The sequence below is a fragment of the Rhinoderma darwinii genome, chromosome 2 (genome assembly GCF_050947455.1).
Source record: "Rhinoderma darwinii isolate aRhiDar2 chromosome 2, aRhiDar2.hap1, whole genome shotgun sequence".
In the NCBI taxonomy this organism is placed as follows: Eukaryota; Metazoa; Chordata; class Amphibia; order Anura; family Rhinodermatidae; genus Rhinoderma; species Rhinoderma darwinii.
The window spans coordinates 249421738-249439808 of NC_134688.1; the positions used below are offsets into that span (position 1 = coordinate 249421738).

General features: G+C 41.5%; 1 protein-coding gene across 3 annotated transcripts in view; it reads left to right on the forward strand.

Moving 5' to 3' along the window:
• Nucleotides 1-849: 849 nt before the first annotated feature.
• LOC142742872 (CYFIP-related Rac1 interactor A-like) overlaps nucleotides 850-18071 on the forward strand; it is a 60519-nt gene continuing 43297 nt past the window's right edge. Inside the window, exons 1-3 of one of the 3 annotated variants that reach the window (XM_075853056.1) lie at nucleotides 850-966; nucleotides 10759-10816; nucleotides 11493-11573. In XM_075853056.1, coding sequence (XP_075709171.1) covers nucleotides 11504-11573 — 70 coding nt within the window. In that variant the 5' untranslated portion in view covers nucleotides 850-966; nucleotides 10759-10816; nucleotides 11493-11503. Of the gene's footprint in view, nucleotides 967-10758; nucleotides 10817-11273; nucleotides 11326-11491; nucleotides 11574-18071 lie in introns of those variants that run through there. The other 2 variants (XM_075853057.1, XM_075853055.1) reach the window with 2 other exon arrangements.

Genomic DNA, 18071 nt, shown 5'->3' on the forward strand with positions numbered 1-18071 from the left:
CAAGGTCCATAAAGACATGGTCTCTCACAGCTCGGTCTCTACAAACTTTGAGGCTGTGTTCACATTTGCATCAAGGGTTCCCGGTGGAGCCTTTGTGGCAAATTCTTTCATATATGACAGAAGGAATATCGGTTCATGGAGCACTATTCTTCCCGTCAAAACGATGACCACCACAAGGCAAATACGAACAGAGTCTGATTTGTGTATGGAACTTAGTTACGTGACTATTCTTCAGTAAATACAAGTTTTGAATATTTGTAAATGGCCCTTAGTAAAAGACATGTTTTATAACCACGTCTTACACCAAAGATTTCTTGGGCTTGTAGGATTCAGTTACTAGGCAGGGGGAGCTCTTAGCACATTCCTATTGGTTATCTCCACAGAAACCTCCTTTGGTACAGAAGAGAGCTCGTCCTTATCTGTGACTGACATGTCTTTCAGCAAATCCCCATCCTGTATGCATGCTTCATTCATGATCCTGATGGTGGATAGACTAAAAGACAAAATATTTCCTTGTTTATCAAGCAGTAAGGTTTTTTTTTTTGTTTTTTTTTTTATACATTTTCAGTTTACAGTCCTTTATTACACTAGTCAATAACCAAGAAAAGAATGGCGCCGGCAATTGTAGGGTATAAGTATCTGACATTCATCAGGATAACGTGCAGATTTTTAACTTGCAATAACAGGTTCGATTTAGCGGGTTAAAGGGTTGAAGTGCTATTTTAAGAAAGAACTTCAAGGTACTGATGCTCCACATGGGGGTAATCCACCGATTGTCAGCATACAGCAGGTTAATCTGCCCATGCTCACGTCACAGTTGGTCTGGGGGGAGGGTGTCTGCTTTTGTAATGTATTTTGCACAGTTAGCAGCTGCAGGACTCCTTGGTACAGAGACATACACATACACACACAGCTACACTGTGCTGCTGACTCCTATCCTCACACGCTCCTGCAGATGGCTGCACGGTGAGTGCTGTGTGTGGAAAGGGCAGAAGGGGACATTGGTCATTTCTGTGTATATTTGTGTGTGGTGTATAGATTTATGTATTCATTAATATGTATTATTATGTAAAATAGAAATGTGATGGGAGATATATATGGTATATATATATATATATATATATATATATATATATATATATATATATATATATACACACACATACACGTTCACACTTGCATTATATCCATATACACTTGTAAGGTGGATATTACAATGTGTTTTAGTACTTACATATGTATGGGATTTAGCTGTGTGCTGTGATGAAGAATATAATGCACGTTTTATATAATGTTTATGGAACATGTAGTGCGTACTACAGATGATTCTCTGTCAGTAAGGTCATTCATTCCTTCTATTATAAAGATATGTATAAGACAGAGAGGGCTTCCATACAAAGATCTATCCACATCTGTCTATTATGAGAGGTGTGAATTGAACATGGTTGCCTAGTGGGAGTCAAGATTCAGATTGTAGACGGTGCATTTTACAATAATTTTACTTTTGGGTTGATGTTTTGTCTTGAAAATATCTATAGACGTAGACAATCATAGGAAATATGACTGTATTGATTCATATTTTTTATGCCAATACATTTCATGAAAGTCAAGGCTATCACCAAGATCCTGCTCTCCATCTTTATCCCTTAGCCTATTTTCTGTTTCTTTTCCTCTGCCTTTTCCCTCCATTTTTCTCTCCTTCACTTCTCCTGCCGCACTGTGCTTCCACCCCTCCTTAGTCTTCGCTCCCTCTAGTGATGCTGGAGAATGGATTAGCACTATGTTAGGCACAGCTGATTCAATGGGAGAGGCATTAGAGCAGAAGGTTGGGAGTTGTCTGCAGCTCGGTACAGTGGTACATAGCACCCACAAAGTGGAATAACCCAGTAATGGTCAGATAAGGGGATGTTTAAGCATGGACAGGCACTGCAGCATCTAATGCTGGAACAAAGGAAGTGAAGGGTTCTTTCTGGGTAGTGTTTAAAAGATGTAAAAGGAAATTCAAAGTGTGAAATAAGTTTCATGAAAATTATACTTTGTAGAGTCATTACCTTGTTGCATTTAAATTGCATGTTTTAATAGAATATTTCATTTTATGTGCCATGGAGTCTGTCGCCTACATTTTCAATGTCAATATTCTAACACGGCGTTATAATGTATTCCTCTTATAAACCATTAACGTATTTAATATAAATGTCCTTAAATCTTTATCATGTTTATTGCTGTTTTTTTTTTTAACTTAACATGAATATTATTAAATAACTAATAGTAACAAAAAGATTGAGAAGATAGGGTCATGTTCTACTAATATATTTGATTGTTTAATTTTGTGACTTTATCAGGGTGAGCAATAGACAGTCCAGTTAAAGATTTATTTTCCCCAACTGTATGGCCTGCTTAAAGGACCACTCAAACTGCGCTTACTGGCATTGTCATGGTAAAGGCAGGATAAAGCTACAGATAGCTACTGGCATAGGCAGCATAAAGCTATAGATAGTCACTGGCATAGGCAGCATAAAGCTATAGATAGTCACTGGCATAGGCAGCATAAAGCTATAGATAGTCACTGGCATAGGCAGCATAAAGCTATAGATAGTCACTGGCATAGGCAGCATAAAGCTATAGATAGTCACTGGCATAGGCAGCATAAAGCTATAGATAGTCACTGGCATAGGCAGCATAAAACTACACATAGTCACTGGTATAGGCAGCATAAAGCTATAGATAGTCACTGGCATAGGCAGCATAAAGCTATAGATAGTCACTGGCATAGGCAGCATAAAGCTATAGATAGTCACTGGCATAGGCAGCATAAAGCTATAGATAGTCACTGGCATAGGCAGCATAAAGCTATAGATAGTCACTGGCATAGGCAGCATAAAACTACACATAGTCACTGGTATAGGCAGCATAAAGCTATAGATAGTCACTGGCATAGGCAGCATAAAGCTATAGATAGTCACTGGCATAGGCAGCATAAAGCTATAGATAGTCACTGGCATAGGCAGCATAAAGCTATAGATAGTCACTGGCATAGGCAGCATAAAGCTATAGATAGTCACTGGCATAGGCAGCATAAAGCTATAGATAGTCACTGGCATAGGCAGCATAAAACTACACATAGTCACTGGTATAGGCAGCATAAAACAACAGAAAAATAGAAATAAAACATAGCCACCATGATGGAAAACCCTTGGATTCATACTGGTACCCCTGTTATCTTTTTATATATGTCATATATTTATGGATGTATATCCCTTAATACAAATATGAGAAAATCATGCTTATGTAACACAGCTACAGTCTTCTGCCTTTATAAAGAGTGCAGCGGGTATCTGGAAAATGCCAGTTCACTCCTATGCCTGGCCTGATAATAACTGAATGGCATCCAATAATTGTGTCCAGAGCAGTAACTCTTTATCCTAAAGAACAGATTGCAGCGGTGAGTGGTAGTATGCAGACAAATCACTAAAAAGTATTCATACCCTAAACGTATTTACCCATGATAAGAATCAGCATCTATGTAGAAGAAAATAGAAGGTCTGCTTCACACTTTGCATTTTAATGTCGTTTTTTCCTAAAGGGAGAAGACATATAAATGAAAGCTTTATAGTTCTGGATCAAGTCCCAGTTTTGGCTAGAAAAAATGCATTTGAATGCAAAGTGTGAACCTAGGCCTTAGGACTGTTTCATACTTCTATATTACGGCTGGAACACCCGGACACCCTTATTTTTCTACTGAACCGAGCGTAGATCTTTATAGAACCCTATGGTGTTAAACTAGTCCTAGGGTAATTTATATTATACATAGAGCTTCTTCTATCAAAATGCACTTGTCTCCTGTGTGGTGGCCAGCCCACTTTTACCATCTTAGGTCCAAATCACATCAGGTTTGGGGCAAAGAATTCATTATTTTATTTATTTTTTTATGAAAAAAATACATATGCAACTGACTTTCATTGAAAGATAACATATCCTGTAGCATATACTTTTGTTTGCTGTAAGTAGAGCATTAGGCTACTCCTTTTAATACTGACAAGAAACAGTATCCAAATGTATACGAAAAGGACCCAGTTATGGAATATAAGTAGCCCATAGCAACCAGTTTATACGTCACAGAAGACACTTAAACGTATACTGCTGACGTAGTCCATAAACGTGGTGTGAAAGGGACCTTATATGGTCCTGCCGTAGGATTGAAGAGGATCCTAAAACAGGTCGCTTGTTATATTTGAATAGCTTTGTAAGAAAGTATTTGATGAACATATTGCTTGCTGCCTCCTGAGGCTGCTTCTTGCACTGCAGGAGAGACATGCAGGGGAGTAGAAGCCTTGGATCTAGCATATTGTAATAGGTACTCAACTATGTGGCTTGACAAGAAGTCCTCACAGGGGAAGGTCAAGCACCATTTAGGCTAGAGCTACACAACAGCAATACGATTAATAGCATTTTTTTTTTTTTTACGTATGTTTAAGATTAAAAAGAGAGAATTCAAATTTTACTTTATACAATGACTGTGTTTTGAGTCACACGAATAGAAGTTTAAACAAGAAATAGAAAAGTATTATGGCTCAGTGCGTCCTTTAATTATGTGTATAAAGTTGTAGGTCATAAACAGGATCCCGTTGCTTTCATTGAAATGGTTTTACAACAATAAGGAAAGCCGCAGAAGCTTCCTAAAATTGAAAGATAACAAACTTTTTAATATACTTACCTTTAAAATTCTGCTCCTGTCCTCCGTAGTAGATTCATCCAGTGCCTACCGCTCTTGTGTTTAGATCCTGGCACGATGACATGTCACTTATCATGGCGTCGTGTCATCGTAACAGGCAAAGATTGCTGGACACAGTGGTCTTTCATTCATAATAATTTGTCTTGTGACATGACAAATCATCATCCCAGGATCTAAACACCTGGGCAGAGGAGAACATTTAGGAGAATTTAAAATAGAAATGTATTACAACATTTATTACTTTTCACTTTGCTAGAGCAGCAGGTTTTCCTATTATCTGAAACCCCATTTAACATCTCTAAAAGCTTACCAGAGCACTGGCTGGGAAAATTAGTTTCTATATGAGATTACTATACAGTGCCCACTTTTCAGAATAAGCTCTGTGTAGACTTTTGCCTGCAGAATTGTGATTACCGCTCTGGGTTATAATCCAAGCTGCAACTCAGAATCAATACAAGATAAGTAATGTAATTTATGTAGACTACATTTGTATGTAAAATAATGTTTAATTGTGTACATATGCTCTTACAAGATTGACTAAATGTAACCCCACAGTGGATGTAAAGCCAGGAATATGGCTTATAGAACCTTGAAATAGGTCAGCAATAACAAACCTGGTAATGAAGAATTATAAACATCTGAAAGCGTTGTGTTCTTATGTTAGTGTAAGGACAGTATAGCCATAACACTAACATGATGTATGGTGTAGATATGCAGCAGGGCTCCTTAGTCCCTTTACAAAACAGATCCCGTCATTAGACCTCAGTATGTTTAACATGCAGTGCAGTGCGTCAATATATTTGAACATGCCTCTGTTTATGGGAAGCTGTTTCTAATTCTCCTAGTCTTATGCTATCTCCTGATGTGAAAAATAGCTGTGAAATCATATTCTCTGCTTTACTAGCTGTTTGCATGTGCATTTAGTGTGCTTGGTAGCTTTTGGAGAAAGGCTCATAATAATGTATTTCATTTTAGTACCCCACTTCTTAAAGAGAACCTTTCACCTCCCCAAACATGTGCAGCATGTTATATGAAGGGCTTCACAAACCCTGTCTCACGTAAAATTATTTTTCTAACTCCCTCCATTATTTACATATCGGTGCCGTTATATTTGGCGCCCGATATGTAAATAAGCCCCTGCCTAGTCAATTCTAACTAACTAAAACGCAAGGGAACGTGATGTCTCCGCTCTGACACTGTCCAATCAGCTGCGGACAGTGTTAGGGTGGCTTGCGCTGTGTTCCCTCCCGCGAGAACATACACAGACTTGGTGTTTGTGCTGCAGATAGCGTGCAAGCGCCTTCACGCATGCACGCTCGGACCTATGTTAGTCAATGGGGCCGTTCAGACTGTCCGTGATTTTCACGCAGCGTATGTCCGCTGCGTAAAACTCACGACATGTCCTATATTTGTGCGTTTTTCGCGCATCACACACCCATTGAAATCAATGGGTGTGTGAAAATCACGCGCAGAACAAGGAAGCACTTCCGTGTGACACGCGTGATTCGCGCAACAGCAGTAAAAACTATGAAGGAAAACAGAAAAGCACCACGTGCTTTTCTGTTTACAAACATACAAACAGAGTGTCATAATGATGGCGGCTGCTCGAAAATCACGCAGCCACGCATCATATGCTGCTGACACACGGAGCTTTTATGGACCTTTTGCGCGCGCAAAAGGCACACGCTCGTGTGAATCCGGCCTTAGTTAGTTAGAAACGCCCCATTGACAGTTCAGGGGCTTATTTACAAATCAGGCGCCAAATATAACGGCACCATTATGTAAATAACGGAGGGAGTTAGAAAAATAATTTTACATGAGACAGGGTTTGTGAAGCCTTTCCTATAACATGCTGCACTCAGCTGCACATGATTGGGGAGGTGAAAGGTTCTCTTTAAGAAGTGGGGTACTAGAATGAAATACATTTTTATGAGCCTTTCAGTCACAGGGAGACGCGCTGCTGACATTATAGAAATCTATGGGGATGAACGATCGTAGTAACGAACGCTCGTCCCCATACTAGCCCCTTGTTAAAGGAGCAAACGAGTGCCGATCAACGAGCTGTCTCGATGTTACCACCAAAATTGGCTGGTGCAATAGGACCCTTAGATTCTTGAACTCCTAGAACAATCTCCTATCATAGAGTTGCAAATATATAGCTCCATATAGAGAAAACTGCTTTTAAATGCAGAGTGTGAACCTGGGCCTTAGGACAGTTTCACACTGCAATACTCGTTCACCACTGAATCTAAACTAAGATCTCCATAGAACCCTATGATGTGAAACCAGCCCTAAGGCCATTTAGATTATACTTATATTATGTGCTTGTTCAGCATTGGTATTGTCTGTTGGTAGGTTACGACTTTTCGAGTTTATGTTAATGGTCTGTGACTATAGGGTTATGTTTTCAGATGTATTTTTTTGTAAATTGTTATTTTTGTTTGTTGAACATATTTTCTTAAGACACTTGGACTCCCACAAGAGCTCCTATTATAGAGAGGCAAACATATAACAACGTATTATACAGGGGGGCGTAACTAGGAAAGACTGGGCCCCATAGCAAACTTTTGACTGGGGCCCCCCCTCCCGTGGGTGTCACACAACCCCCCCCCCCTTTTAGATAGTGCCTTTTTTACAGTCCCCCCTGTAGATAACGCCACACAGTCCCCCTCTGTAGATAACGCCACACAGTCCCCCCTGTAGCTAAAGCCATACAGCGCCCCACTGTAGATAACGCCATACAGCCCCCCCCTGTAGATAACGCCATACAGCCCCCCCTGTAGACTGTATGCCGTTATCTACAGGGGGGACTGTATGGCGTTATCTACAGAGAGGGACTGTGTGGCGTTATCTACAGAGGGGGACTGTGTGGCGTTATCTACAGGGGGGGACTGTATGGCGTTATCTACAGGGGGGACTGTATGGCGTTATCTACAGAGGGGGACTGTGTGGCGTTATCTACAGAGGGGGACTGTGGGGCGTTATCTACAGGGGGGACTGTATGGCGTTATCTACAGGGGGACTGTGTGGCGTTATCTACAGGGGGGACTGTGTGGCGTTATCTACAGTGGGGACTGTGTGGCGTTATCTACAGGGGGACTGTATGGCGTTATCTACAGGGGGGACTGTATGGCGTTATCTACAGAGGGGGACTGTATGGCGTTATCTACAGGGGGGACTGTATGGCGTTATCTACAGAGGGGGACTGTATGGCGTTATCTACAGGGGGGACTGTATGGCGTTATCTACAGAGGGGGACTGTGTAGCGTTATCTACAGAGGGGGACTGTGTGGCGTTATCTACAGGGGGACTGTATGGCGTTCTCTACAGAGGGGGCTGTATGGCGCTAACGCCATACAGCCCCCACTGTAGAGAACGCCATACAGCCCCCCCTGCAGGGAACGCCATACAGCGCCCCCCCCTGCAGGGAACGCCATACAGCGCCCCCCCCTGCAGGGAACGCCATACAGCGCCCCCCTGCAGGGAACGCCATACAGCGCCCCCCCCTGCATGGAACTCCAAATAGCGCCCCCCCCTGCAGGGAACGCCATACAGCGCCCCACCCTGCAGGGAACGCCATACAGCGCCCCCCTGCAGGGAACGCCATACAGCGCCCCCCCCCCTGCATGGAACTCCAAATAGCGCCCCCCCCTGCAGGGAACGCCATACAGCGCCCCCCCCTGTAGGGAACGCCATAAAGCCCCCCCCCCCCCCAAAAAAAATGCGACCTATAGTGTGTCCTACAAATAACATGCATCCCCTATCCACAGGGTAGGGGATACATGTGTGATCGCTGGCATTGATAGGGAGAACGGGGGCCTGAAAGTCCCCTGAAGTTCTCCATGACTAACCTCTGACTTCCGGCGTCTGTGTCGGTAGCTCAATAAAAATGAAAGGAGCGCTGGTCACGCATGCGCACAAGCGCGACCGGCGCTCCATTCATTTCTACGGAGCTGCCGACACAGACCCCGGAAGTCCGAGGTTTGTGATGGAGAACTTCAGGTGACTTTCAGTCCCCCGTTCTCCCTATCGCTGCCAGCGATCACACATGTATCCCCTATCCTGTGGATAGGGGATACATGTCTTTTGTTTAATGGCAGAGCGGGGAGATACCTGCGGCCATGGTGGGGGCCCGTGCCGGCGGGCGACACGGGCCCCCTCATGCCACGGGCCCCGTAGCAGTCGCTACGGCTGCTACGGCGGTAGTTACACCACTGGTATTATATATTCTTATCTATCTTATTAAATTATGCAAATGCTAAAGAACAGTTTTACATGAAATGCTCTTATTTCCTTTTTAGTAAATTTCCTTTGATGTAGCAGAATTTACAATGGGTATACATTAGAGAAATGCTATTCATGTTTTCAAATAAGAAAGAGAGAAGATACTGTGGACTGCTTGTGTAAAAAGGAAAAGTGAAAGTTGTGGATAAAGAAGACATTGGTCCTGCTTAGTCCACTTCCACAGTGCTGTTACAGTCCTATGACATGCATGGAAGTGGACCTACAAATAGGAACAGCTGTCTATGGAGCACAGAGAGGGAATCTTGTAAAAAGCTTTAGTGTCCTCTGCAATTCACTATTCATGCATGGAAGGCATTAACAATAAATAATGCAGTGATTTCACAGTCTAGCAGGTCATGTTTTCACGTATACAATATACAAGTCAGGAGTAATAAATTCATTGTACAATGTATACCAGTATAGTACAGCCTCCAACATTTGGAAAAGAAGTACAGCATGCCAGACTGATGGACAGAAAGCAATGCCCTTTGTCTTTTGTAAGCCCCAAATGTCCCTATGAGTAAGCCATTGGGGTTCGCTTAATAGTGTGCCAGCCTTATATGCCCACATAAGATGCCTCAGATATCCCCACGAGGAGGCCCCCATACGGTGTTCAGGGGTGCCTGCCATAAAGATACCCCTATACAATGCCATAGATGCCCTCAGAGTGCCTTCTACTGAGATGATCCCATGCAGTGCACAGATTCCCCCCAGAGTGTCTGCCATAGAGATGCCTCCATACAGTGCCACAGATTCCTCCATTCCAGTCACAAATGTCCCTCACCTCCTCCTGCTTTGGGCTAAACTTCTTTGCCTCTGATGTGCAATGCTTGCAGGATTCTTGGCAGTATAGACTAAATCAGGGCTTCTCAATCTTTTTTGACTGCTGCCTCACCAGCAAAAACATGGTGATGAATGAGCCTCACCAGTGGGCGAAGTCCAAACCAAAATAAATTTGGTTCAATTTATATTCAATCTTTTACTTAACCCAGTATAGAAATACAATAAGCACAAAATTAACTAAATTGACTAAATCAGATCAAATGAAGGTCTTTGCAGCAATATAGATTAGCATATAATCACGCTAAAGAAGGCACCTCACCAACAGCGGGGGTGGCACCTCACCAGTGCGGCCCGCCTCACCGTTTGAGAAGTTTGGTCATACACATAAAATAAAGTCACCCAACAAGGCAGATTTTCACGACTTCGGTCAAACGTTGTTTTAACATTTTTCACGATTGCCGACGGCAGATATCTGTCTGGCAAAAATATGATCTGTCAGGTTGGAAATGTTCGGCCGTCGTTCCCTGGAACTAGATGTGTATATCCTAAGCCACTTTGCGCATGCGACTTTTTTAATTATGTGTTTAATCTGCCAGTTTAGTTGGGCATGTTGCTGGTGGGATTGTTGGTATGATCGATCTGATAGATGATTGATCAGCCGCATTCTGCATGATCACACTCTTATGTGTACGGCTGTACTGTACCGCCAGAATCTTTAAAGTTGGAGGGTATGGTGTATTGAAAGAGAGATGTCTTCTTACATGTCTTTACTGTGTATGGGTGCTATTTATTTCTTGTCTACATGTTTGACTGTTAATATAAGTGTATACTGAAGATTATTTGAAGTGGTTCTGATGATCATGTACCAATATTATTTTTAGATTGAAACTAGTGCAAATTTCATAAAATATTTTATCCTATGTACACGTTATCTGTCCTCACATATTTCTAACTTTCAGATCTTTGTGCTAATGAAGTGACTCCGGGTGTCTGCTCTCCAGCTGCTGGTCAAAACTGGTAAGAAAATAACATTAGATAGAAAATAACCGTGTTTATTAGAAAAGAAGACGTAAAGGACACATGAACACTAGCAGGAGTTTGGTAGACAATGACTTCCTACAAATTGGGTTAAGAGCACAAGATCAATGCTTTATTATGTTAATGCTACAGTACAGTATACATGTAACTAATAGGCGGAAATGTGCTGCCCATTAAAGTCTTTTTCCTTTTATCTAACATATTTATGTCATACATCGGTGTTCCCCTTTAAGTAGTGTTTCTCTTGTTATTAATTCTGAATTATTGAAATTAGCAGCCATTCTAATAGAAGACTTAGCAAGATATCTATCAGCATATAGACATTTAGAGTGCTGATCATAGTGTATCTCACACAGGAAGTGTGAAAAATACAAACTGACTCCCAGCTTCCTCCCGCTGCTCAGAAATAGACAAAAACAGAAGTGGTAACACCAAAAGCTGCATTTCCGTGAAGAAAGTATGAGAGAAACTTACACCTTAATGATCATGTAAGAATTAAGGATTTTCACCGTTACATTAGTTTTCTACGAGGGGGACTACGAGACAGATATTGGAGGGCCTCATACACCTTTAAGGCTGATACAGTACAGTGTCTAAAGGAATGAAGATATTCTATACATGTGAGTCGTTCTGAATTATTTCTCATCTTTCTTAGGTCAACAGGTCATGGGAAATCTCATTAAGGTTCTGGGCAAAGACTTAGAAAATTGTCCACATTTTTTCTTGGATTTTGAAAGTAAGTTGACTGTTCATCTAGCTACATGTGTGAGAGATTTTGCTGGTACATTCGTGAGATATATGGCGTAATATTGAAAGAAGGAGGATGAGTGTTGATCTTCTGTAAAACTGTAACTTTCTGTAATATTTCTGACTATATAATTCTTGTTGACAAAAACAGGGGTACGCTGTGTCTGGGAGTTATCTCCTTTAAATCTTATTACAAATGCCAATTACTTGTAGTACCAATTGTCACCACTGCAGTTATTTATAGGGACATTAATATGGCAGTGCTTCCAGCTTTAAAAAAGACAAGGTTTTACTCGATTTACATTTCTCTTTAATACTAAATGACCTTGTAATAAAGTGTTCTCCAAAAATCAGAGACACGTCATTTTAATCAACAAGAACAACTCTACAATGTAGTCCCTGTACCTGGTTTTAATCCTGCTTTTTCATATCCAGAACAGCTCAATTCTACTGGTTTCCCATGGAAACAGACAGCGGTTTATCTCCCCCTGCTGTCAGACATGTGACCTAACAGCTTAGCTCTAACTGTGTTAGGTTCCTTCTACACCGGCCAGTTTTGGCTGTAAAAACGTGCGCTGATCAACGAGACAGCTCGTTGGATCGGCGCTCTTTTACTTCTTTCACAAGGAGCTATGAACAGTAATAAATGGGGACGAGCGATCATTACTATCAATGCATTTCCATCATGTCGGCAGCACATTATTATTATATATATTTTGTGCTGCATAACCAAAACGATCAGTCGATGAACGAGCATTCATCGGCTGATCGATGCCCTGATTACACAGGGCAATGATCGTAAATTAGCGTTTATATGAACGCTTGTTTGCCCGATCATTGGCCCATGTAAAATTGCCTTTTCTGTCACCTGAGTTCCCACATTGCATTGCTCTCTGGTGACAGGAAACCAACAGAATTTTAAATTTAGCTTTTGACATGAATGGAGAAAAAGACAAGCAATACATAGTATTTACAAACTTACTACGTGTGTTGTGAGGATTTTACATGTGGTGGAGTGGCGTAAACTGTTGCTTACAGATGGAGTTTTCCTTGAAGCCTAGAATCTAACAAAGTAATATTATAACAAAAGCCTCATAACAAAGACAGTTAACGCTTTTAAGGCAGACAACGTAATTAACAGAGCACTCCATTACCAATAGAGAGTGCGAGTGCCAAAGTAATACACAAGAGTTTGGATTTATTTATACAGTAGAGTAGGGGGGAGACCTTTATGAAAACAGTCGTGTTTAAAGACAGTAACTACAGTAATAAGTGAAGTATGAGCAGGAAGTGTGAACAGCTACTGAAAATGGGGAACCATAAATTGCAGAGAATCAGTAGGAAAGGGAATGAACAGCAAATTGGGCCAGACTGTAATAAGAAGCACTGTAATGAAATAGCAGGGATCTCAAGAGGTGTCATGGCAGAAGAGCAATAAGAGGGGGGGGGGGGTATAAGTCGGATCACACACTGAGGAGTTAATGTTTTGAGGTTTTTGAGTTTTAAATAAATGATTTATTCTCGGACCATACCCCACCTAAAGAAGCAGTTGTACAGGGACTGCATTGTATTCACTTCAATCATAGTTATTCTTGCATGTAATATCATTTGTAAGTATATTTCTAAGGGGTTAACCGGGTGGTTCAAATTTTTTACAAACGGCTGTAAATGTCCTAAAAGAAAAAACAATCAGAACTCACCTATTCTTTCCACCAGCGATCCAGCACTGACGCTCAGGTGATCCTCCAGGTGTTTATTTACATGCGATGAGCAAGTGATCACTGTGGCCAATCAGATGCGGTTATGTGTTGCAATCCTGGCATGAACGCTCAGCGATGGGCGCCATGATGACAGGAATATGAGATGTCACCCCTGAGCCGTCTGATTTACTGCAGTGGTCACATGCTGCCCAAAAGTAAAAAAAACACTGTAAACCAGGACATTTTTAGCAGGGTTTTTTTTTTTTCATTAACTTAATTTGGATAACTCCTTTTAAATTGATGGCCTGGGTAAACAACAATGGAAATGCAGTGATCACTGATGTGCCACAACCCCTTCATTCAGTTGATTGGCGGGAGTCAGACTCCACCAATCAAACACTGATGGCCTATCCCAAGGATAGGCCATCAATATTAAAGTCCTGGAAGTTAAAGTTCAATGCAATGTATTTTTTTTTGGTGTACGACATGTGTGATGAAGATAAATCAATTCCTAAACCTAGACCTGAGTGTCCATCTTGGGGTATACTATAATTGACTAATGAATAACTTTGTTAAGAAGAATCTGTTCACATATTGCTAAAAATTAGGGAGCACCTGACTAACCTTTACAAATATATATTGTGAATATGTGAGTTTCTTCATACTGACTGTTTCTGTTTTTATATTATATACTATACCTACTATATTTTATGTATTCCCTATTGGTTGTACTTACAGCACTAAAGACTATAATAAAAAGGGTTGCACTTTTTTCTGCAACAGATCCTAAAAAATTGTAGACTATTTGAATCTGCGTCCAATTTTTTGTTATCTGGTAAACAAATTATCAAGCTCACCGGTTGCCAATGGGATGGTACTGTATGTTAATGCTTTATCGCTTATATGGATGCTTTTTTTTACTCTACACAGGTATGTTATATGAGGTCATTGTGCTTTGTGTGAAAGCAGTTTGTATTCAAATGTAATCTAAGTTGTTTACATGGTTGTAAATATTAGAGGGAGGTGTTTTAAGATTGGAATACATCAGAGCTGTACTCGAGTCTCATAAAACAGTGTAGTGTGTGCTGCATTGTTGGCGTAAATGGCTCACACTATTAAACAATGCCAGGTTGTATCTGCCATTATTCGCCATTACTTTTCTGTACATTTCTATTGGTGGGCTAATTGGAGAAATCAAATCACTGAGTGCAACTAGAAGTCCGCTTCCATTTTACCAGCACAAACAGAGAGATGTCGCTTGTGTCAGACCAATATGGTGTGCGTACCGGCAGGTACATTTTCCCCATGGGAATATATATTTTGGTATGGTATATAATTGGATAAAGGTTCTTTGTTCTAAAACCTGGGAATTTAAGATTATGAGGCAGCTCAAGTCAGCAAACAAACACTAGGCACTATTAAATATACAAATGCGAAGTTAAATAATACATTTCTGCCACCACTAGAGCGGGGCTCACTCCGTACTATTTTATTATTGCGTTCAGTAGGAGCTGTATAATTCCCTATACAGTGAAAATTTTATCATGTACAGTAACTCTATGGCTATGTGAAGGGAAGCAGAGGATTTGTAAATCTGAAGAAGTAAAACCCTGAAAGCTCTGATCCCTTTAAAGAATTTTGGACAGAATTAAATCAATAGAATTAAATTATAGGTTTACTTTTCATTAACCCCTGCGTCATCCCAAACTACCTGGACTTTAACCCGGGTTATCAATCGTCCCTGAATTCCTGAACAGAAGCATTTTACCTGCTACTGATACTGAATTAAAGCAAGTTTTATCACGAGACAAATCAGCAGGTGATAAGAGCTATAGGATGTCGGCCACACAATCATTTGACAGCGATCTTCCCTGATTCTCACAAAACATACATGTTATTTCAATAGTGGATGAGATAAGTAGCGTCCAGACAAGGCTGGTGCTGGAGATGCAAAGAATCGTACAGGTTGACAGGTTTACTACGATTTTCCCACTTTTGTTTAAATATTTTCCAAAATGGAGGAGTAAAAACAACTGCATGTGTCTTAATTTTTTCATCCTCTTGGATCAGGGATTAGCAGTAAGAAAATGCTGGTGTCCACGTGGAGGCCTAGCTCTAATTTAATGAATGTCCCGTCTACTCCATTATCTTAGACCGTCCAACCCTCCCACAGATACGCTATACTTTATACAACGTGAGCTCTATGCATCCAGGAGACATCAACGCTGAGCAGGCATATTGAGGTGCTATTAACAGATAAGTGGTGCTGAATACGGTACCTACTTATCTCCCCAAATCTCTACAGAAATTACATACATGTTTGGCAGAGCTGAATATGCATGAGTGTCATGGCAGAACTTGTGGTAGAACAATCATTTATTTGACGGTCACTCATTTCTATAATGACCTTCAGGGTAAGGCTTCGTTCACATCTGCGTTGGAGTCCTGTTCTGACGTTCCGTCTGAGCTTTCCGTCAGAACGGGACTCTGAACAGACACAAACTGACACAAACGGAAACCAGAGGTTTCTGTTTCCATAACCATTGATTTCAATGGTGACGGATCCAGTGCCCATGGTTTCCAATTGTGTCTGTTGTGCAAGGGTTCCGTCATTTTGCCGGAAGCGATAGCGTAGTCGACTTTTTTTAACGCCGTCACATGTCTGCATTAAAATCAATGCATGTCTATGGGGCTATTCATACAGATGTTTTTTTAACACACCATGTGAATGGCCAGTGAAAAAATAGGGTATGTCCTATTTTTGACCGTTTTCCCGGATCCTTCCATAGACTCAAGTCTATGATGGATCTGTGAAATCGGGTCCCGCATGGGTGCAATCAGCCCATTTGACATCTGTTTGTGTGAATACGACCTTAGTAAATACTTGCATTCCCCAAAATATAACAATTCTGGAGCATCTTTTCTTAGAACTTCTTTGTTGTGCTGTTCCTCTTTTACTGCTCCTAGAAATGTATAAATAAATTGACAACTGGGTGTTACCTGTTAGGAGGTGTCTCTACACAGTTTGACATTGTCCAATCAGTACTGGCAGAGTGAGACTGTGTGAGGACACACCCCTTTGAAAAAGAGAATAACAGGAACGGCACAGTAAAGCGTTCTTAGAAAAGATGCTGCAGCATTATTTTTTAACTGGGAATACAAGTTAAAAACTGAAACAGACATGTCAGGAGAGCTGACACGTCCTGTTTAACAGCCAGGTTACTTAGGGTTCCATTCCAGCATGTTCATGTAGACAGAAGACGACCATACACAGGCTAATAGATGCTATTGGCTTGATTTTGCAGCCTTATGTTCTTGTATGCCTCATAAGAGTTCTTCTTGACTTTAAGAGGTTTATTACTGGACATGCTAAAGAGTCCACAGTCTTCTTTGAGATTTTCCGGAAAAAATTGTAACTATGTATTAACCAACTGTTTAGATTGCAGGAAGCAGCAGCTGTGTACCTACTATGGAGGCTGACCAGGCTAGCGCTAGGGAGCCCATGGTGAGAGACGGCTCAGCACTGTATTGCTTTTGCTGCTTCCCCTTCACACAGTCATTAAAGGGGTTTTCCTATCCTAAAAAATGCGATGGCCTATCCTCTGGATAGGCCACTAATATGTGATCGATCGGGGTCCGACGCCCGGCACCCTGTCGATCAGCTGTTTTAAAGGGGCTGCAGAACTCTTACGAGCACTGCCTCCCCTTCATTTCCTTTACTGCCCACACTGTGAATCGTTGACACACTTGTAGTGGGAGTTCACAGTACTACAGCCTTCAAGTGAACAGACTGTAATATCATGTAGGTGAGAAAAATGAAAATGCGGCACTCACCCGTTTGTATTTCTTCTGAACTTTAATATAACATCTTGGCAAAGATAAAAAGCATTACAAGGAGGACAGCAAGTTGTAGGTTACAGCCTGTTTCGCGCTAGAGACAGCATTACAGGGAGGACAGCAAGTTGTACGTTACAGCCTGTTTCGCGCCAGAGACAGCGCTTCTTGAAGAAGAAGCGCTGTCTCTAGCGCAAAACAGGCTGTAACCAAACAACTTGCTGTCCTCCCTGTAATGCTTTTTATCTTTGCCAAGATGTTATATTAAAGTTCAGAAGAAATACAAACGGGTGAGTGCCGCATTTTCATTTTTCTCACCTACATGATATTGCAAGACTGTCTCTTTTCATGCTGAGCACCACCCGAAGTTTGTTTGACCAAGAAACCCTGACTCCATTTGCATTTACATACCTGGTCCATACTGTGGAAACAAACAGTGGTGCCAACTTTCCTCTATTGTGCCAGACTGTAATACTGTGAACCGCCGATATATGTGTGACAGCGATTCACAGTGGGCAAGCAGAAATGAAGAAGAAGCAGCGCTTTTATGACCCCCCCATCGGCGGGGGTGCTGGTTGTTGGACCCTAACTGATCACCAATTTCTGGGCCCCCCTCCATTACTGAGGGTTGGGCAACGAAAAGTTGTGCGCTCACGTTTGTACGTTATGCGCGTTAACAGTGAACAAAACCATGGGTCAGGCACATGACCGGTTAACGCCCTGGATTTTGTTCAATTCAGCCAAAACGTATCCCACTGTATGGCATTCAGTGGGATACGTCGCCCGTGGAATGGCACTGGGGATACTCTTGAAGTCACTGTCCATAAATGGACAGTGACGTTAGTAGCTTTCCCAGGGCTAGAGTCCCCAGGCAGAGCTTCTAGTAGAGCTATGCCCGGGTACTCCCGTGCTATTCCTGATGACCATATTTGGACAATAGTGTCAGGAGCTTC